Source organism: Myotis myotis, unplaced genomic scaffold (genome assembly GCF_014108235.1).
Source record: "Myotis myotis isolate mMyoMyo1 unplaced genomic scaffold, mMyoMyo1.p scaffold_m19_p_3, whole genome shotgun sequence".
Lineage (NCBI taxonomy): Eukaryota > Metazoa > Chordata > Mammalia > Chiroptera > Vespertilionidae > Myotis > Myotis myotis.
In genome coordinates, this window is record NW_023416335.1 from 111033855 (window position 1) to 111056555 (window position 22701).

Genomic DNA, 22701 nt, shown 5'->3' on the forward strand with positions numbered 1-22701 from the left:
TTAAAAGGCAGATCCTCCTCTGGGCACCATAAGCTCTTTGGTGCAGGGATACTGGCCACTGTAACAGGAGCCCTTTGTCTAGCCACATCAGAAACTTTTACTTATTTTCAATGTTCAGAGGAGTGATTTTAGGGCTCTGACTTTCTTCTGAAGTAAGCCTGTAGCCTGTGATTTATTCTAGATGCCACATTAGGATTTACATCTCTATTCCTCTTTAAATTTTTTCCTATTTGTATTCACTGACTATATCTCACTCGTCTTAGAAATATGAGGCTAGAAGCCATCTGCTCGAAAAAGCACAGGTTTTTAGCTTATAAAGAGCCTCTTGTTCTGGTCTTTCAACTCAAAATGGAAAGAACTCCTCATTGCTGAGGCTTGCCAATCTTGCTTATTTTCAAAGCTCACAAAGACCATGTGCTTACTGGCTTTATGTTACTTTGTGGCTTTATAAGTTCCTACATGAGAACCTTTTTGGTTCACGTAGGCCCTACACTGGAGATGGATGATTCCAACCCACTAGGAGCCCACTGGATTATGTATCAGTTTGAACTCCTTCACTAGGAGGTCCCAGCATCGTGAGTATGAAATTCAACTGGAATCACGGGCCACATACTAGCACTACACATTTCTGCCAAGGGCTTCTCTACCTTGCCAGAGTGAACTGGTCCAGGGTTTGGTTGCTTTTTTCTTCTGCCTCAGTCATATCCAGACTAAAGCTATCACTACATTCGAAAGTTGCTGGGAGTTCATTGATGGAAGTAGAAAGATCATCTTCGTGTATGGTGGTCTCCTCCTCCTCCTGTACAGCTTCAGCCTGGAAAATGAAGAGAGAAAAGACCCCCCAATATATAAAAATATATGGGAAAGTCTGTTCAACTAAAGGAAAAGAGCTGAAATCCTGACAATGACAGAAGTTGAGGGCATTTGTTTTCTAGTTATAATGTCATCAATTTCTATAAGCAGACTCAGGAACTATCTGAAGTACTATTCTTTTTTTACTTTTCATTCTTCTTCACAATGGTTCTCAAAGAGGCTCTTGGGAGGTTACCATATTTGACTATGATTATGGAATACAGAGGCTAAAATTGGAAAGACCACAGTACCCCTGTTCTGACCTCCACATTTAATGAGGAAATTATGCCCCATGTGAGAAAGGCCTTTCCTAGTATCTCATCAGAGCTGGAGCTGGGGTTAGAAACACCACCACTGGATTTGGAATGCTTTTCATTGAACAACCCCAGCCTATCCAGATATAACTCTGCAACACAGAACTCCTCACCTATGGAAATTAGGATTTAGAACCCTCAGTTACAGTACAGTAGATGTTCTAGAAATGTATCCAGTGTGCATGAATGCCCCATAGTGATCACTGAGCTGCCACACTGACAGACCTTTCCACACTGAAAACCCTCTGAGATCCACTGATGTATGAAGGGCTGTTTCCCCATTACTATAAAACGTAGAATGAGCGGCAAAATTAAAGGGTTGCAGTGCAGGTAGAACTGGGATCAGGGAGGGGCAAGACGAAGTCGTAACAAGTAAAATGGAAAAAAAGCCATAGAACTGACTTTTCTTTATGAGAGGAAGGAAGACAACTGTGTTACAAACTAGAAGAGAAGAGAAATGACACATACATGCTTCAGTGAATCATTTCCTTAAAACAAACACAAAATCAGGGCAAAATAGAAATGTTTATAAATTAGAGCATTATCATAGACATTTTGCCACCAATTTAGTATTTTAAATTGAGGATTAATAGGGAAATTAAAAGGGGTGTTTAAAGATGTGTTAGGGAATTAGCATGTCTCATGTATTTAAAGGAATTGCTCATAAATACTGGATTTTGGAGGCTTATCCATATCTGTTTCTTGCTGCTTTTTAAAACTGGAGTGGTGCCAATGAGACTGGCCATGGGTGACTGACCTGGGTTATTAGTGTACATAAACTTAATCTATTAGGGGAAACCTGAGTTCTTATAAAAATATCTTTTATTTTCTCTTTGTAACACCATAGGTATATAAAACCTAGCAGAAACCAGATTATGTTAAACAGAGATAGCTTTCCAGAAATTAAACTCAATCTTTCCCTTGATAGAATTAGATGATATCTGTGTTTCCATAAAATAGTATTATTTAGCCAAAACCGGTTTGGCTCAGTGGATAGAGCGTCGGCCTGCAGACTGAAGGGTCCCGGGTTCGATTCCGGTCAAGGGCATGTACCTGGGTTGCGGGCACATCCCCAGTGGGAGGTGTGCAGGAGGCAGCTGATCGATGTTTCTCTCTCATCGATGTTTCTAACTCTCTATCCCTCTCCCTTCCTCTCTGTAAAAAATCAATAAAATATATTTAAAAAAAATAGTATTATTTAGATAATGCTTTTCGTGAGCAATCTATATAACTTAGCATTAACAATAGAAAAATACCTATTCCAAGAATGAGAACTATCAAGTGCTAATAACTTCACACTTATTTTGTGATTTCCTTTCCATGAAATTTAATTTCTTAATTTTAGGATTCTGGAGTTTTAATGTCAGATAAATTTCCTTTCTGGCCCCCCTTTTGGCTAAAAAAGGGCTCTACTGACTCTAAGAATCCTTGATCACAGTACCTTTGCAATGGGGCAATCTTAGAAATAATTTTTCTTTAACCTTCAATATTTTCAGGTGATACAATTTGGTTGGTTGTTCTTGGTTTAAAGTATGTAAGATTTTCCTAGATCTCAGATCTATTTTTAGTGAACCATAAAAGAATACAGAATATTACATTTTCCCACATTATGACTTTTTTCCATTAGAAGTATTAGAAAGAATATACTTTTATAAATTTTTTATTTTATTTTCTCTTTCAAACATATTATTATGACCAATATCAAGATAAAGACAACTTTATCTTAACAGGAATAGGTTAGTTTGGTATGTCTAATATGAGAAAACAAAATTCTAATCTGAAGAGCACATACAGAATGTCCCACAAATATATATATACACACACTTTAACAGCTGATAGGTCAATTTGAAAATGAAATGTATTTTAATAAAAATGCCTTTATAATTATTCAAAGTGTGTGTGTACATTTTTTGGGACACCCTATATATGAACACAATGTGGGAATTAACAGTTTTACAGAGAGGATATTTTCTGGAAATTTTGATAAATAAGCTTTAAATTAAATATACATTGTTAGGTTTTTCTTTTAAGCTGACCATTTAAATAAGAAAATGGTATTCATTACTTACTTTTCTCCTCAGAGAGCCTGGCTAGGGCTGTTTGGGTGAATCTGTTTTGTTCATAATACTGAAAATTCTGATAGTATGCCAAAAGGCGAGGCTTGAATCAATGTACAAATTGTATAAATGGTTCCTACATAAGAAAAAATTTCCTCCAATACATGCACACACCCACACTTCAACAGTACATTGTTTTCTAAGAGCCATGACAAAAAACAGCAGTTTCCCAGTCACAGTGATCTCAGACATATACCAGTTTGTTCTGCCAGTAATTAATCAGCTGTGTTCATGCTGAATGGAAAATGCAGACTGTTTCATTTCTAGAAGACCTCTTATCAAATCTCTTTCAACCAACAAGAAGTGGCTGCTCAAGTTATGAGGGTAAAACAACTTAAAACATAGGCTTAGGTGCACAAACTCAATTACATAAAAAAAGAAGGAAGAAAAAGATGAAGGTAGATCCTCTACATGCAACCCATAAAAATTCTCAGAAAATTGGAAGGACTTTTCCTTTAAGAAAATTACAATCATAATTGCCAAAATCTCTTCACCTTGGAACCCTCAGAAATCTGAAGACTATTCATATCAGGCAAAGAAGAGTCAAAGCTAGCCATTCTAGTGCTAAAGGAATGAGAGTCAGCGGGGGTCATGTCACAGGCTGAAGTGAGCGATTCCACAGGGTTGACCTCCTCAGAAGGGGAGAGATTCATGATCTGTTGACAAAGCAAAGGAAAGAAAAATACAGTGTGATGTTTCCACAAAAGCTCTAATTCTTCTTTCCATAAGAGTACAGACCATTGTATGAGCTAGTTGTTGGTTGATAGGTCCTGTTTAATGTACATAGTTCACTGTTACTGGAACTTAAAAATGGGAGCTGGTGACCTGGTGTGTTGGCACAGCATCCTTAACACACAAATACCCACATCTACAGATAACCACATCAAAATGTCTGTCTGTCATAGTTCCTAAAACTTCAGATATTTGAGGAATTTTTAAAAGGTTTCAGGATAATGCAAGTTATTTGGGGAAAAGCTAGGCCCTAACAGATCTGATGGCATCCAGAGATTGTTAATAGTAAAACAAATACCCCAGCATTTGCTTCCATGTACAACTTACAGAGAAGAGGCTACTGAGATTCAGTTTGACACCACATGATGGTTCACATTTTAGTTTAGCAGCTCTGGAAGTTTCTTTAACTGCAACTGGAAACTGTGCTACTGCTTTAGTTCCCAAAACAAGTCTGCCAGTTCCTACAGTGGGAGAGCTTTACTTACGAGGTCCGAGTGCTCTAGGATTTGGCTGGTGGTCAGGTCCTCCTCCTCAGACGATTCATCAGAGTCCTCATGGTTCATTTTATTTAGGCTGGGAGAACTTCCCGAAAGCTGGTGCTCCTCCAGAAGCTGCATGTCACACTTGTCTAGACTGTCCAGAGATCGTCTGCGTACTCCCCAGTTAAAGTTGTCCATACTCTCACCCTGCAATCATACCATAAGCTAGTTTTTTTATGTCCAAATTTACTTACACCTTCACACATTCAACTAGTCATGACTTAGAAATAATATTTGCATTATGAACTCTCAAGCCCTCATGTCCTTTGGTACCAAACATTTGGTGACATGATGAGAAAAGTAGTGAAAGCATACTGTTTTCACCGTCATGTATATTATATCATAGGTAGACTGATTACATACTTTTGTATGGTGTGGTGGGTAATATTATGTTTTTTAAAACTTGATTGGGGTACACTTAATAAATGATCTATTTCTAAAAATCTGTAGTAAAGACACCATTAATAGTAAAATAACTTCAAAGGAGATGTGCCCTCAACCTTACTTTAGTACTGTTTTTAGAAGGAGCAAAAGTAGGAGCTATGCTTTTGGCATATTGCACATACTCCAGGTAACAAGGAGAAGAGCATTAGGCAAACATTTCAGCATTTTCACAGATAAAATGCAGTTAAGAAGATGGGAGAGCAGCTAGGAAACCCATCCAGTCATGCATGATGCAGAGGCCACAGCAGCAGGGCTTAACTTTTGCTTCTGGATCATTTTAAAAAACTGTCCCAACACAGAAAGTAGTTGTTTTCCTGGACCTGAAATGACTGACTTGGTACCAAGCATTATTGATAGCCTGTATATTTAAAATTTTTATTTCAATTTCAGTTGACATTCAATATTATTTTGTATTAGTTTCAGGTGCACAGTATAGTGGTTAGACAATCATATGCTTTATTAAGTGATTCCCCAATATTTCCAATACCCACCTGGCACCACACATAGTTATTATAATGTTATTGACTATATTTCCTATGCTGTATTTTACATCCCTCTGACTATTTTGTAACTGCCAATTTGAACTTCTTAATCCCTTCGTCTTTTTCATTCAGCCCACCTCTCATCTGGCAACCCTCAATTTGTTCTCATATCTGAGTCTGTTTCTGTTGTTTGTTCATTTATTTTGTTTTTTAGATTCCACATGTAAGTAAAATCATATGGTATTTTTATTTATTTATTTTTATTTTAAAAAAGTATGCTTCCATTGAATTTTAGAGAGAGAGGAAAGGAGAGGGTGAGCGAGATAGAATCATAAATGATAAGAGAATCATTGATCATTGCCTCCTGCATACCTCACACTGGGGATTGAGCCTGCAACCCAGGCATATTCCCTGATCGAGATTGAACTGTGACCACCTGGTTCATAGGTCGATGCTCAACCACTGAGCCACCCCAGCTGGGTGAAATCATATGGTATTTGATTTATTTCTCTGTCTGACTTATTTCACTTAGCATAATACCCCTTAGGTCCATGCATGGTGTTGCAAATTGTAAGATTTCATTGTGTCTTTTTATGGCTGAGTAAAATTCCATTGCATATATGTACCACATTTTCTTTTTTTTTTCCATGATGTTATATTCATTTTATTTTTGATTAGGTGATAAGAATGCATGAACCCACTTCCCCAAATAAAAGCCATATCCTTGACAATGACCTCTATGTAACTATATGATTACTTTCACCCCATCCCATCCTTTGCACCCCTTCTCAATCAGGGACCTATAACCTGAGACCAATGTTCATCATTCCATTGCTTGATTTTATTTTATTTCTTAAAATCTATGTGTATTTTTACAAAGCACATATATATTCTTTCTATGCACACATATAATTCTCCATCAAAAGAAATTGAAATCATACCACATATAGTTTTTTTTTTTGGTTCTTAATAAAATGTATAATCTCTTTATTTTAAAAAAATTATTTTTCTGTTTTATTTAGTTTTCTGTTACATACATGCTATTATTTAGGACTACTTAACAGTGGCAATTAGTAATATTTAACTTTAGTACTAATTAAATAATATGTGTAGGAAAATATTTTATAAAGTATAATCTCTTGAACACATCTTTCTCATTAAAAAGTCTCTGCAGATATAAAATGTAATGCTTGCATAATATTCCATATTTTAGTTGGTCCATCATTTATTTATAATTTCCCCTTCCAGTTGGGTATTTAAAAAGGAATCATTATTGCTAAAAGTATTACATAGGTTCTCCTTTCCCCACCACGCCCTCCCATTAACCTCTTCCAGCCTGCTCCTGTTCCCCCCTCCCCCACCCCACAAGGCACTCAACATCCCATTGTCTGTGTTCACCAGTTGTGCATATATGCATACAAGATCATTGGTTGATCTCTTCCCACCAACCTCCCCTGCCTTCCCTCTGAGGTTCAATTGTCTGTTCAGGCTTCTATGACTCTGGGTCTATTATTGATCATCAGTTTATTTGGTTCATTAGATTCCACATATGAGTGAGATCATGTGATACTTATCTTTCTCTGACTGGCTTATTTTGCTCAGCATAATACTCTCCAGGTCCATCCATGCTGTTGCAAATGGTAGAGTTCTTTCGTTTTTATTGACATGTAGTATTCCATTGTGTAAATGTACCATAGTTTTTTTATTCACTCATCTGCTGATGGGCACTTAGGCTGTTTCCAAGTCTTAGCTATTGTAAATTGCGCTGCTGTGAACATAGGGGTGCATATATCCTTTCTGATGAGTGTTTCAGGTTTCTTAGGATATATTCCTAGAAGTGGGAACACTGGGTCAAATGGAAGTTCCATTTTTAATTTTTTTGAGGAAACTCCATACTGTTTTCCACCATGGCAGCACTAGTCTGCATTCGCACCAGCAGTATATTAGGGTTTCCTTTTCTCCACAACCTCACCAACACTTGTCGCTGGTTGATTTGTTGATGATAGCCATTCTGACAGGTATTAGGTGATATCGCATTGTTTTGATTTGCATTCCTGGGATGAGTAGTGACTTGGAGCATTTTTTTCATGTGTCTCTTGGCTTTCTGTATGTCCACTTTGTAGAAGTGTCTATTTAGGTCCTTTGCCCATTTTTTTGATTGGATTGTTTGTCTTCCTTTTGTTAAGTTGTATGAGTTCCCTATATATTTGGGAGATTAACCCCTTATCAGAAGTATCATTGGCAAATACGTTCCCCCATGCAGTGGGCTCTCTTATTATTTTGATGATGGTATCTTTTGCAGTGCAGAAGCTTTTTTATTTTCATGTAGTCCCATTTATTTATTTTCTCCTTAGTTTCCATTATCCTAGGAGATGTATTGGTAAATATATTGCTATGAGAGATGTCTGAGATTTTGGAGCCTATAGTTTCTTCTAGGATTTTTTTATTTCACATCTTAAATTTAAGTCTTTTATCCATTTTGAGTTTATTCTTGTGTATGATGTAAGTTGGAGGTCTAGTTTCATTTTTTCTTCACATCTACCTGTCCAATTTTACCAATACCATTTATTGAAGAGACTGTCTCTTCTTCAATGTATGCTCTTGCCTCCTTTGTCAAATATTACATGAGCATAGTGACTTGGGTCCTCTGGGTTCTCTGTTCCTTTCCATTGATCTATATGCCTGTTCTGGTCCCAGTACCAGGCTGTTTTGAGTACAATGGCATTGTAGTATAACTTGATATCTGGTATTGTGATTCCTCCAACTTTGCTCTTTGTTCTTAAGATTGCTGCAGCTATTTGGGATCTTTTTTGGTTCCATATAAATTTTTGTAGTACTAGTATTTGTTCTAGGTCTGTGAAATATGCCATTGGTATTTTAATAGGGACTGCATTGAATCTATAGATTGCTTTGGGTGGTATGGACATTTTAATGATGTCAGTTCTACCAATGCATGAACATGGCATATTCTTCCACTTGTTTATGTCTTCCTCTATCTCTTTTTCAAAGTCCTGTAGTTTTCCAAGTACATGTCTTTTACCTCCTTGGTTAAGTTTATTCCTAAATATCTCAATTTTTTTTGTTGCAATGGTAAATGGGATTGTTGTTTTAGTTTCTCATTCTCAGAGTTCACTATTGGTATATAAAAATGCTATGGATTTTTGGGTGTTAATTTTGTATCCTGCTACATTTCCGAATTCATTTATTAAAGCTAATAGTTTTTTGATGGAGTCTTTAAGGTTTTCTATGTAGAGTATCATGTCATCTGCGAATAATGAGAGGTTTACTTCATCCCTTCCAATTTAGATGCCTTTTATTTCTTCTTCTAGTCTGATCACTATAGTCAGGACTTCCAGTACTATGTTGAACAAGAGTGGTAAAAGAGGGCATACCTGTCTTGTTCCTGTTCTTAGAGGAAATGGTGTTAGTTTTTGCTCATTGAGTATGATGTTGGCTGTAGGTTTGTCATATATGGCCTTTATTATGTTGAGGTATGTTCCTGAATTCCCACTTTGCTGAGAGTTTTTATCAAAAAAGGGTGTTGGATTTTGTCAAATTCTTTTTTCTGCATTGATTGATATGATCATGTGATTTCTGTTTTGTAATGTTTATGGGCTGTATCACATTTATTGATTTGCGAATATGGAACCAACCTTGCATCCCTGGAATAAATCCCACTTGGTTATGATGTATAATCTTTGTCATGTATTGCTAGATCCAGTTTGCTAAAATTTTGTTGGTGATTTTAGTGTCTATGTTCATCAGGGATACTGGCCTGCAGTTCTCTTTCTTTGCCATCTTTATCTGGTTTTGGAATGAGAGTGATGCTGGCTTTATAGAAAGAGTTGGGAAGATTTCCTTCCTCTTGAATTTTTTGGAGTAGTTTGAAGAGTTGAGGGGTAAGTTTTCTTTGAATATTTAGTAAAACACCTCTGCGAATCTGTCTGGATCAGGGCTTTTGTTTGCTGGGAGTTTTTTATTTTATTTTTTTAAATTACTGCTTCAATTTCATCAGTAGTTATTGGCCTAGTCGGGTTTTCTGATTCTTCCTGATTGAGATTTGGAAGGTTGTATTTTTCTAGGAATAAGTCTATTTGTCTAGGTTGTTCTGTTTGTTGGAATAAAGTCATTCATAGTATTTTATTACATTTTATATTTCTGTGGTGTCAGTTGTTATCTCTTTTGTTTCTGATTTTGTTTATTTGGGTCCTATCTTTTTGTTTCCTAGTGAGCTTGGTTAGAGGTCCATAAATTTTGTTTATCCTTTCAAAGAACCAGCTCTTAGTTTTATTGATCTTTTGTGTTTTTTCTTTGGTCTCTACGTCATTTATTTCTGCTCTGATCTTTATTATTTCCTTCCTTCTACTTGTTCTGGGCTATTCTTGTTGTTCTCTTTCTAATTCTTTAAGTTGTAATGTTAGATAACTTACTACCAATTTCTCTCTCTCTCTCTTTCTCTCTCTCTCTCTCTCTCTCTCTCTTTAGTTAGCCCTGTAGTGCTATGAACTTCTCTAGCAGGACTGCTTTAACTTTTTCAGATAAGTTTTGGATTGTTGTGTGTTCATTTTCATTTGTTTTCAGGATTTTTAAAAATTTTATTCTTTGATCTCTTCGGTAACCCTTTCATTGTTTAATAGCATTCTATTTAGTTTCCATGTAGTTGATTGCTTTGAGAATTTTTTAAAATTAAATCTTTATTGTCCAGATTATTACAGTTGTTCCTCTTTTTCCCCCCATAGCTCCCCTCCACCTGGTTCCCACCCCACCCTCTGCCCTTACCACCCCCCCACTGTCCTCATCCACAGGTGTACGATTTTTGTTCAGTCTCTTCCTGAACCCCCCACACCCCTTTCCTCCTGAGAATTGTTAGTCCACTCCCTTTCTATGCCCCTGATTCTATTATATTCACCAGTTTATTCTGTTCATCAGATTTTTTATTCACTTGATTTTTAGATTCACTTGTTGATAGATATGTATTTGTTGTTCATAATTTTTATCTTTACCTTTTTCTTCTTCCTCTTCTTAAAGGATACCTTTCAGCATTTCATGTAATACTGGTTTGGTGGTGGTGAACTCCTTTAGCTTTTTCTTATCTGTGAAGCTCTTTATCTGACCTTCAATTCTGAATGACAGCTTTGCTGGGTAAAGTAATCTTGGTTGTAGGTTCTTGCTATTCATCACTTTGAATATTTCTTGCCACTCCCTTCTGGCCTGCATAGTCAGTTGAGAAATCAGCTGACATTAGTATGGGTACTCCCTTGTAGGTAACCAACTGTTTTTCTCTTGCTGCTTTTAAGATTCTCTCTTTGTCTTTTGCTCTTGGCATTTTAATTATGATGTGTCTTGGTGTGGTCCTCTTTGGATTCCTTTTGTTTGGGGTTCTCTGTGCTTCCTGGACTTGGAAGTCTATTTCTTTCACCAGGTAGGGGAAGTTCTCTGTCATTATTTCTTCAAATAGGTTTTCAATATCTTGCTCTCTCTCTTCTTCTGGCACCCCCATAATTCGGATGTTGGTACGCTTGAAGTTGTCCCAGAGGCTCCTTACACTATCTTCATATTTTTGGATTCTTTTTTCTTTTTGTTTTTCCGGTTGGGTGTTTTTGCTTCTTCAAATTTCAAATCTTTGCCTTGATTCTTGCGATCCTCTAGTCTGCTGCTGGATCTCTGTATATTATTCTTTATTTCAGTCAGTGAATGCCTAATTTGTAGTTGGACCTTTTTCATATCCTCGAGGGTCTCACTAAATTTATTGGTGGTTTCTAGAAAATTCTTGAAAAACCTTATAAGTGTGGTTTTGAACTCTATATCCAGTAGTTTGCTTTCCTCCATTTCTGTCATTTGTGACCTGTTTCTTTGTCTCTGCATTTTGGCTGCTTCCCTGTGTTGATAGAGTGGCTTTCTGTGCTAGGTGTCCTATAGGGCTCAGTGGCTCAGCCTCCCCAATTACCTGAGGTGGACATTCTTGGTGCACCCCTTTGTGGGCTCTGTGCACAGTACTGTTGTAGTTAAGCCTTGATTGTTGTAGGTATCACTGGGAGGAATTGACCTCCAGGCCAATTGGCTCTGAGAATCAGCTGTGTCTATGGTAGGAAAGCTTCTGTGCTGGAGACACCCTTATGGGGCAAGACTTGCTTAAGTGGGGCTCTGGTGCTCACTGAGTCTGCCCCCTGAGTGTGTCCCTTATGGTTCTGAGGAGTTGTAATCTGGATGGTCCCACTCTGACCACTGGGTACACTGGCTCTTGGATCTCTAAAGAGGTGCTAATTTAGCTTCTTCCTGAGGCTACCCAGCAGGAGCTATGGAGAGATCTGCAGATTCGTCTTCTTTGTTTGGGGTTTGGAGATGCCCAGATGAGGCCCAGCTGTGAAGCAATGCATGCTGCTGTGGGGCTTTGGGCCTTCTTTTGGAAGTTCTGGGTCTCTCTGACCCAGCTGCAGTTTGTTAGGTAATTTTCAGATTGCAAAGGGCCAGGCCATTCATATGCCAAAGCCTTTGTGCACAGCTTGGGTGGGGCAGGGTCTCAGGGAATCAACAGGGTGGAGCAAACAGCTATAGTTGATCCTCAGTCCTGCCCTAAGAGGCTCCGGGTCTCAGTGTCCGATGGTAATTGCTGCAAGCACCTCTGAGAGAAAGCCGCCCTCGAGTTCCGCCCGATGTCAGAGAGTCCAGTTTCTCCCCATATGAGTCTGTGTCCCCAGAGACTCGCCCAGAACTGGAGTTCAGAGCAGTCAGGAGCTTGTGTCTCCCTCCCGATTGAAAAGGCAGCTGCGTCCTCAGCTGCCAGCCCTTTCCGAGTGTGCCTCCTTACCTCTGCACTTTACTTCCGCACTCCTCTGAGTCTCAGTGTGCTTTTCTCTTTCTTTCTAGTTATAGAATTTCCACTCTACAGCCAGCCAGCCAGCTTTCCTATGGTTCTGGATGATGTCCGTTTTGTCTTTTAGTTGTAGTTTTGAAGTGGTTGTGCGAGGCAGCAATTTCAAGTGTTTACCTATGCTGCCATCTTGGTTTCTCCTCTGCTTTAAGCATTTTTATTGTAGCTGATTTTCAACTTCATGCCACTGTGGTCTGAGAAGATGCTTGATTTGATTTTAATCCTCTTGAATTTGTAGAGTGTTAACTTGTGCACTAACATGTGGTCTATCTTTGAAAATGTACCATGTGTACTTGAGGAGACTGTATTTCCTGTAGCTTTGGGGTGGAAATTTCTGAAGATATCAATTAGTTCCATCTGTTCTAGTGTCATTTAGAATTGCTGTTTCCTGTTGTCTAGAAGATTTATTCAGTGATGTCAGTGGGGTCTTAAAGTCTCCTACTATGATTGTATTGCTGTCAATCTCTCTTGATATTACCCAAAAGTTTTTAAAATATATTTATATGCTCCTGTATTGGGTGCATATATGTTTCTCAGAGTTATAGTCTCTTGTTGTATCGATCCCTTCAGTATTATGAAGTGACCTTCTTTATCTCTTGTTATGGCCTTCATTTTGAAGTTTATTTTGTCTACCCCAACTTTTTTTCATTTTCATTTGCTTGAAAAATTTTTTTTCCCATTCCTTCACTTTCAGTCTGTGAGTCCTTTGTTCTAAGGTGGGTCTCTTGTAGACAGCATATATATGGGTCATGTTTTCTTATCCATTAAGCTACCCTATGTCTTTTGATTGGAGCATTTAATCCATTTACATTTAATGTTATTATTTGTACTTGTTTTTGCCATTTTTATTCTTTATGCCTCTGTTCCTCCTTTTTTTTTTTTTTTTTTTTTTTTTTTTTTTTTTTTTTTTTACAACAGTCCCTTTAGCATTTCATTTCTTGCTTTGCTGGTTTGGTGGTAATAAGCTCCCTTAAACTTTTTTTTTTTTTTTTTTGCCTGTGAAGCTCCTGATTTCACCTTCAACTTTGAATTGATAGCCTTGCTGGATAGAGTATACTTAGATTCAGGTCCTTGCTTTGCATACTTCATTCTATTCCCTACTGGTCTGATGTGTCTCAGTTGAGAAATCAATTGATAGTCTAGTGGGAGACCCCTTTTAAGTAACTTTCTGTCTATCTCTGGCCACCTTTAAGATCCTTACTTTGTCGTTGGCATTTGCCAATTTAATTATGATGTGTCTCAGTGTGGGTCTTTTGGGGTTCATCTTGTTTGGGACTCTGTGTGCTTCTTAGACTTGTGGATTTTTTTCTTCCCCAAATCAGGGAAGTTTTCTGTCATTATTTCTTCAAACAAGTTTTCTATTCCTTGCTCAGCTTCCTCTCCTTCTGGCACCCCTATATGTAGATTTGTTTCATTTCATGTTGTCCCAAAGCTTCCTTAGACTTTCCTGCTTTTTAATTTTTTTTTTCTGCTCTGCTTAGCTGTTTTTTTCTACCTTGTCTTTTAACTCACTGATATGGTCCTCAGCTACTTCTAGTCTACTGTTGAAAACTTCCAGGGTGTTCTCTATTGCAGCTATGTCATTCTTCATTTTCTCTTGATTTTTATACTTGTTGGTGAATTTCTCATCCAGTCGTTTGAGCATCCTTATAACCATTACTCTGAATTCTTTCTCTGACAAATTGCTTGGCTCCATTTCATTTCATTCCTTTTCTGGTGATTCCTCCTTTTCTTTCATTTGGGGGTTGTGTATTTGTCTTCCCATTTTTGTTCCTTTGTAATTGTTTCTATGTATTAGATCAAACTGCTATACCACCCAGCTTTTTTAAATTGGTGTTATGTAGTAAATGTTTTGTGGGACCCAGTGGTACAGTCTTTCAGGTCTGATGGGCTGGATGTTCAAGGGATGCTCCCTCCTTGAGATATTTGAGTTCTCCTGATGTAGTTGGGTCTTGAATGTTATTGTCCTATTCATGGACAGAGTCTCCTCTCAGAGTGTCTGATTATGTGGTTTGCTCCGTACCATGTCATGCCAACTGTTTTGAGGTGCTGACTGAACAGCACAAAATTCAACACAAGACATAACACAGAATGAATAGGAGGCAGCCAATCAATGATTCTCATTCATCATCATCATCATCATCATCATCATCATCATCATCATCATCTCTCTCTCTCCTTTCCTCTCTGAAATCAATAAAAATATATTTTAAAAAAAGAATGTATATTCTGCAGCTTTGAGGTGATATGTTCTCTAAATATTAATTAAGTCCACCTAATCCAGTGTGTCATTTAAGGTTGCTGTTTACTTGTTGATTTTTTGGGGGGCGGGGGTCTGGAAGATCTATCTAGTGATGTTAATGGGATGTTAATGTCCCACACTATGACTATATTGCTGTTGATCTCTCCCTTAAAGTCCTCTAGGAATTTTAAAGTATATTTCAGTGCTCCTATATTGGGTGGATATATGTTTACCAGTGTTATAGCCTCTTGTTAGATTAATCCCAATAGTTTATATAGTGACCATCTTTCTCTCTTGTTATGGCCTTTGTTTTGAAGTCTATTTTGTCAGATATAAGTATTGCTACCCCAGCAATTTTTTTGTTTCTATTTGCATTGAAATATTTTTCCATGCTTTCACTTTCATCCTGTGTGAGTTTTTTTGTTCTGAGGTTGGTCTCTTGTAGACAGCATATAGGGGCCTTGTTTTCTTTTTTTGGCGGGGGGGGGGGGGGGACGACTTGTTTTCTTATCTATTCAGCAACCCAGTGTCCTTTGATTGGAGCATTTAATCCATTTACATTTAAGATTCATTTTTGATAGGTACTTATTTATTGCCATTTTTATTCTATATGCACATGTTCCTCTCTCTCTATTTCTTCTTCTTAACAACAGTCCTTTTAGCATTTCTTGCAATGATGGCTTGGTGTTAACAAACTTCTTTAGTCTTTTTTATTTGGTCTTGGAAGCTTTTTATTTCACCTTCAATTTTGAATGATAGCCTTGCTGGATATAGTAGTCTTGCTTTCAGATCCTTTTTTTTTTTTCATTATTTTGAATACTTCATGTCATTCCCTTTTGGAAAGCCTTATGGGAGCTCCCATGAGATAACTGTCTCTTTCTTGTTACCTTAAGATTCTCTCTTTGTTATTAATATTTGCCATTTTAATTAAGATATATATTGGTGTGACTCTCTTTTTGATTGGGACTCTCTGTGCTTCCTAAACTTGTGTGACTTTTTCCTTCACCAGGTTAGGGAAGTTTTCTGTCATTATTTCTTCGAACAGGTTCTCTATCCCTTCCTTGCATTGTTCCCCTTCTGGTTCCCCTATGATGTGGATACTATTCCATTTCACATTGTCCCAAAGTTCCCTTAACCTGTCCTCCTGCTTTCTACATATTTTTCTTTTTGATGCTCTAATTTAGTGATTTTTTTCTACCTTATATTATAATTTGCTGATTTGATCCTCTGCTTCTTCTAATCTACTATGATTTCCTTCCAGGGTATTTCTTATTTCAGCTATGTCATACTTCATTTCCTACTGGTTGTTTTTCATTGTTTCTATATCCTTTTTCATGCTGTTGAGCAGTCTAAAAACCATTACTTTATACTCTGTTTCTGATAAACTCCCTGCCTCCATTTCATTTAGCTCTTTTTCCAGTGATTCCTCCTGTTTTTTTCATTTGGGGACTGTTTCTTTGTTTCCCCATTTTCACTGTTTCTTTTTGCTTGTTTCTGTGTATTGAGTGAGTTGCTGTGCCTCCCAGTTTTGGTGGTGTGGCCTTCCTGTGGGACTCAGTGGTATAGTCTCCTTGATTCTCTGAACTGGGTGCTCTATGAATGTACCTTATGTGGGTTAAGTGAGCCTTCCTGTTGAATTTGGGTCTTGGTCATTATTGTACTTTTCACAGTCAAGCTAAGGCTTGCTGACTGTGATTCCCAACCCTGACCACATCATGCCAACTGTTATATGGGTGCTCCACTACTTCCCTTCCTTCCTCCAGCCTCTGTTCTTGCCCATAATCAGCTAACAGTACCACTAACAGATGCCATTTATATATCTGGTGTATGATATTTTTAATTGCTGAATTTTTTTTTGCTAATATTTTTTTGAGGATTTTGCAGGTATGCTCATCAGAGCTGTATCCCTATAATTTTTAAAATGTTTTTGTCTGGTTTTGGAACCAGGATAATGGTGGCCTTGTAAAAGAAACTTGGGAGCCTTCCTTCCTCTTGAATTTTTTGGAATAGTTTGAGAAGGATAGGTGTTAATTCTTCATTGAACGTTTGGTAAAATGCACCTGTGAAGCCTTCCGATCTGGAACTTTTGTTTGTTGGGAGTTTTTTGATTACTGATTCAATTTCTTTGATAATAATCAGTCAGTTCAGATTATCTGTTTCTTCTTGATTCAGTATATATTTCTATGAATTTATCCAATTTTTTCCAAATTGTCCAATTTGTTAGGCATGTAATTGTTCTTAGTATTTTCTTATAATCCTTTTTATTTCTATGGTATCAGTTGTCACTTCTCCTCTTTCATTTTTGATTTTATTTATTTGTTTTTTAAAATTAAAACTTTACTGTTGAAACTATTACATATGTCCTTTTTTTTCTCTCCCATTGACCTCTTCTAGCCTGCCCCAGACGCCTGCCCCAGGCCTTTACCACCCTAATGTCTGTGTCCATGGGTTATGCATATATGGATACAAGTTCTTTGGTTGATCTTTTTCCACTCACCCACCCTCCCCTGCCTTCCCTCTGAGATTCGACATCCTGTTCCATGCTTCTATGTTTCTGGATCTATTTTGTTCATCAATTAATTTTATTCATTAGATTCTACATATGAGTGAGATCATGTGAAACTTGTCTTTCTCTGACTGGCTTATTTTGCTTAGCATAATACTCTCCAAGTCCCTTTATGCTGTCTCAAAGGATAAGAGATCCTTATTTTTTTCCTTTTTTAAATATATTTTATTCATTTCAGAGAGGAAGGGAGAGGGAGAGATAGAAACATCAATGATGAAAAAGAACCATTGATTGACTGCCTCCTGCACGCCCCCTACTGGGGGTCGAACCCACAAGCCAGGCATATGCCTTTGGCTGGAATCGAACTTGGGACCTTTCAGTCCTCAGGCCAATGCTCTATCCACTGACCCAAACCAGTTAGGGCAAGATCCTTATTTTTTACTCTCTCTCTTTTGTTCTTGATTCTGATTAAATGCTTTTTAATTTTGTTTATCTTTTCAAAGAACCACTTCTTAGTTTCAGTGACTTTTCTATTGTTTTCTTAGATTCTATTTTGTTTCCACTCTGATTTTTATTATTTTCTTCCTTCTCCTCACTTTTTTTTGTTTTGTTCTTTTTCTAGTTCATTTAATGTATGGTTAGATAGTTTGCCATTTTTCTTGTTTCTTGTGGTAGACATATATTGCTATAAAATTCCCTCTTAGGACTGCTTTAGCTTTGCCCCATAGATTTTGAGTTATTGTGTTTTCATTTTTCTTTGTCTCAAAGTACCTTTTGATATCTTTGTTATTCTCATTGTTAACCCATTCATTGTTTAGTAAAATGTTATTTAGCCTCCATGTGTTTGTGTTTTCAGTTTTATTCTTGGGATTGATTTCTAGTTTCATCCTATTGTGTTTGGAGAAGATGCTTGATAAGATTTCAATCTCCTTAATTTCATTAATACTTGCTTTTGTGGCCTAACATGTGTTTTATCCTGGAAAATGTTCTATGTGCACCTGAAAAGAATGTATATTCTGCTGCTTTGGGGTGAAATACATCTGGTTGAATGTGTCATTTAAGGTCACTGTTTTCTAGTTGGTTTTCTGTGTAGAAGGTATATCCATTGATGTCAATGGGATTTAAAGTCCCTTATTATGACTGTACTAGAGGCCTGGTGCATGGATTTGTGCACTGGTGGGGTCCCTCAGTGTGGCCTACAGGGATTGGACTGAAACCGGCATCTAACATCCCCTGAGGGATGTAGTAGTGCGTGAAACAGCAGGTGGCCAGGGAGGAGCCACTCCCGCTCATCCTGGCCCTGCTCATCCCGGTCAGCCAAGTGTCTGCCCCCATCTTCCACTGCCACCCCTTGCATCTCCTAGTCTGCCACACCCAGCTATGAAGAAATGGATCCCTAGGGTGGAGCTCCCACAGCCTCGGTAGGGGTGTAGACTGAGGCTCAGAGAAGTGGGGTGAGTGCCCAAGGGGCACCCAGGGCAGACTGGGGAGTTGCAGTAGCTGCACTGCAAGGCCCACTTTGCATGCCTTCCTATAAGTCCTGGGGTGGCTCCGGTCTGATAGGAGGAGTCAGGTGTTAGGGACTGAGTTCCTGGTCTCTTTTTTCCCTCCCTCTGTCCTTTGGTTCTGGCTGCTCAGGGAGGACATGATCAGAGAGGTGGATTGGGGGTGCCATGCCTCCAGAGCAGTGCCGGGGTAGTGGCAGAATTTGGGCTGATGGCCCAGCCTCCCAATGGGAACTGCAGCTCAGCCCCACTTGCCTGTGATCTTCCATAGACTCAATTGCCTGTTTCTCTTTTCATCTGTCCAAGTTTAATGCCCCCCTGGTGGTCAGTGCATGTCATAGCAACTGGTTGACAGGTTGCTTAGGCTTTTATATATATAGATTACTGTTGATCTCTCCCTTTATGTCCACCAATATTTACTTTGTTTATTTAGGTGCTCCTATGTTGGGTGCATAAATGTTTACAAGGGTTATATTGTCTTTCTGGGTTGGTCCCTTTATCATTATGTAATGTCTTTCTTTGTTTCTTATATCCTTTGTTTTAAAGTCTATTTTGTCTGCTATAAGTATTGATATGCCAGCTACTTTTAGTTTCCATTTGCATGAAATATTTTTTCCATCCCTTAACTTTTGGTCTATGTGTGTCTTTTGATCTGAAGTTGGCCTTTTGTAGACAGCTTATTTATTGGTCTTGTTTTTTTTTGTTTTTTGTTTTTGTTTGTTTGTTTTTTTAATCCATACAGCTACCCTATATATTTCTAAGTTGAATTTATTGGGGTGACATTGGTTTGCAATGCCATACAGGTTTCAAGTGTACAACTCAATAAACATCATCTGCACACTGAATAATGTACCCATCACCTCAAGCAAAGTCTATTTCTGTCCACATTCCCTACACCCCCTTTGCCTACCTTCATTTAGCCCCCTATGTCTTTCAATTGCTGCATTTAAACTATTTACATTTAAAGTAATTATTAGTAGGTACATAGTGATTGCCATTTCATTTTTTATATTTATGTTCCTCTTTTTTTGTCTTCTTAAAGAAGTCCTTTTAACATTTCTTATTATATTGGTTTGATGGTGATGACCTCCTTTAGCCTTTTCTTGCCTTGGAAGCTCTTTATCTCTCCTTCAATTTTAAATCATGGAATTTCTGGGTAAAGTAGTCTTGGTTGTAGGTCTTTGTTTTTCATCACTTTTAATATTTTGTGCCAGCCCCTTCTGGCCTGAAAAGGGAACTTTCTGTTGAGAAATCAGCTGACAATCTTTGTGGAGTTTCCTTGTAGGTAACTGCCTTTCTCTTGCTGCTTTGAAAATTCTCTCTTTGTCTTTAACCTTTGCCATTTTAATTATGATGTGTCTTGGTGTAGGACTCTGAGTTTATCTTGTTGGGACTCTTCATTTCCTGGACATGTATGGAAGTGAAATAAAGTTTTTTCTTTGCCAGGTTAGAGAAGTTTTCAGTTATTATTTCTTCAAATAGGTTCTGAATCTGTTGTTATCTCTCTTCTCCTTCTGACACCCCTATGATAAGAATACTGTTATTCTTGATGTTTTCCCAGAGGTCCCTTTAGCTATCCTCATTTTTAAATTGTTGTTTTTTTTCCCTGTTCTGATTTGGTGTTTTCTGCTACCTTGTCTTCCAAATCACTGACTCAATTCTCTAATCTGTTGTTGATTCTTTTTAGTGTATTCTTTATTTTACTTACTGTATTCTGTATTTCTGAGTATTTTTATAAGGTTTTAATGTCTCTTTTTATGCTTACTATCTCTTTGTTGAAATTCACACTGAGTTCATTCTTCCATATGTTCCTTGAGCATCCTTGCTACCAATGTTTTGAACTTTGTATCTGGTAGATTGCTTTTCTCCATTTTATTTATTTATTTTTCTAGAGATTCCTATTCCATTCCACTTTTTTCATTTGGGATATGCTTCTTTGTCTTTCCATTTGTCTACCCTAAGTGTTTATTTCTTTGTACTAGGTAGATCTGCTATGTCTCCCATAGTAGGTGTCCTGTGGGGCCCAATGGGGCACTCTATCTGATCACCAGAACTGCGTTTTCCAGGAGTGTGCCTTGTATGGGTTGTGTGTGCCCTGCTGTTGCAGTTGAGTCTTGATTGCTGTTGGCACATCAGTGGGTAGGTTTGACCCTCGGCCTGGCTGGCTTGAGGATTATCAATGACCACAGCATAAAAGCTATTGTGCTGTGGCTGTCCCCACAGAGAAGGAGTTGCCCTAACAAGGTCTGTGCCTGCTGAGACCTCCCTCTGGGTGTGTCACTTGGGACACTAATCTGGTGGTTCTTTGTTGTGGTCTGAGGCTGGTCATTGGGTGTGTTGGTTTTGGGGCCCCTTGGGAAGGACTCCAGTGCAGGGCCATGTCAGATGCTGCCTGTTACAGGACTGAGCTACCTGTTAGGTACTACCTAGCAATCCTCAGTTGATAACTGCCTATTCTGGGCTTGGCTTTGCATGGGAGGGGCTACATTGCAAACCAAGGCCCATTGCTACAAAAGACCTCAAGCACGCTAAGACCTGCTGCCACTTGTCAGCTACCTGTAATGCTCAGCCACTGAAAGAGCCCTGGGTGGCATGCGAGTTGGGTGAGGCACCACCTGGGTTAAGGGCAAAGCAAGTTTTAAAAAAAGCTATCTCAGACTTTGTTTACAAACCATATGATGTTAAGTATGTTTATTTGACCAACATAAAATGTTTTTGTAGAAATTAATTTTGGTTTTATTTTTTCTCTCTCTTTCTCTCTCTCTCTCTCTCTCTCTCTCTCTCTCTCTCTCTCTCTCTCTCACTTTTTATTGATTTATTGGGGCTGACACACTGATTAATAAAATTATATAGGTTTCAGGTATACAATTCTATAGTAAATCATCTATATATTGTATTGTGTGTTCACAATATTTTTCTCTCTCTCTTCAAACAGGAATAAAAGAAGGGAAATATTACATCTCATTGGTAAGCAAGTTTTAACTGAAACGAATAGGTAATCTGAATAACATCTAGTATAGAATCCTTCCATTTATGAGTCATTTGAAGCACTGTCTGATGGCTCACTATTAACTTTTTAGGGTGAGAGTTCAGTTAATAAAATAATATAATATGAGAGATGCAAATTACTGTTAAAATTAGTGAGCATTAAGTTGATTAATTTTCCTCTGGTTTAAGGGCTATTTCTTCTGGCTCCTAATAACACAAAGCTTGATAGAATAGTTCACAGATCTCTCATAAAGCAAATGCTTAGCTATTTCAAAATCTGTTTTGGTGATTCATGGTAGAAAGCAACAGGTAAGAATCCTAAACACATTCTGGATACAATATACAAATTATCATTAATCAACCCCATTTATTATTGTTTTAGGACTATTAGATTATACAAAGAAATCAGATTCAGGATATGATTTCTATATTGTGTAGCTATATCTGCTGTTTTATCTATATCAGCACCTTTTATCTATATCTGTACTTTTTATCCATATCTGCACCTTTTATCTATATCTGCTGTGACAAATTACTACCAAATAAAGTTTTTTCCTGGTGCATATGCTAACTATTGTGCTGAAATTTAAAAATAGCTATTTTAGTGAAAAAAAAAAAAAACTTGGAAGGGCAAGAGTTCTGGAAAGAAAAAGAATGCAATGTGTGAAGAAATAAAAAAATATATAAAGAAAAATGAGAATGCTAGATAGAGAAAAAAAAGAATGTGAAAATGACTAGGAGAAATATACAAATATAAATGTAAAATATAAATTCATAAAACTGGTTCTTTTGTACCAAATCAGTTGATGGGTTGGATGAACTATCTCAGGGAACAATTCTGGAGGTATCCCCACTGACCATGAGATAGAACCATAAGCTTTCACAGAAATATGAATGTCTAGATCCTAGAATACTACACTGGGCATAGACTGCTGTTACTGTTGATTTGGTGAAAATGTGGATTAATGAGGCATGAGAATTGAGAATTATACCTGTACTAGAGGCCCGGTGCACAAAATTCATGCATGGGGAGGGGGGGCTGTCCCTCAGCCCGGTCTGTGCCCTCTCGCAATCTGGGACCCCTTGGGGGATGTCCAACTGCTGGTTTA

The 22701-nt window shown here is 37.8% G+C and overlaps 1 protein-coding gene across 23 annotated transcripts in view; it reads right to left on the bottom strand.

The window, feature by feature from the left end:
- FRY (FRY microtubule binding protein) overlaps positions 1 to 22701 on the bottom strand; it is a 611006-nt gene that overhangs the window by 68547 nt on the left and 519758 nt on the right. For 22 of the 23 annotated variants that reach the window (XR_004966082.1, XR_004966083.1, XR_004966081.1 and 19 more), the window contains 3 exons: positions 4501 to 4701; positions 3778 to 3939; positions 648 to 814 (listed from right to left, as the gene is read on the bottom strand). Coding sequence is in view for 20 of the 23 variants with exons in the window: in XM_036299692.1 (XP_036155585.1) it covers positions 648 to 814; positions 3778 to 3939; positions 4501 to 4701 (530 nt within the window). In the remaining 3 variants the exon portion in view is untranslated. The remainder of the gene's footprint in view (positions 1 to 647; positions 815 to 3777; positions 3940 to 4500; positions 4702 to 22701) is intronic. The other variant, XM_036299690.1, reaches the window with a different exon arrangement.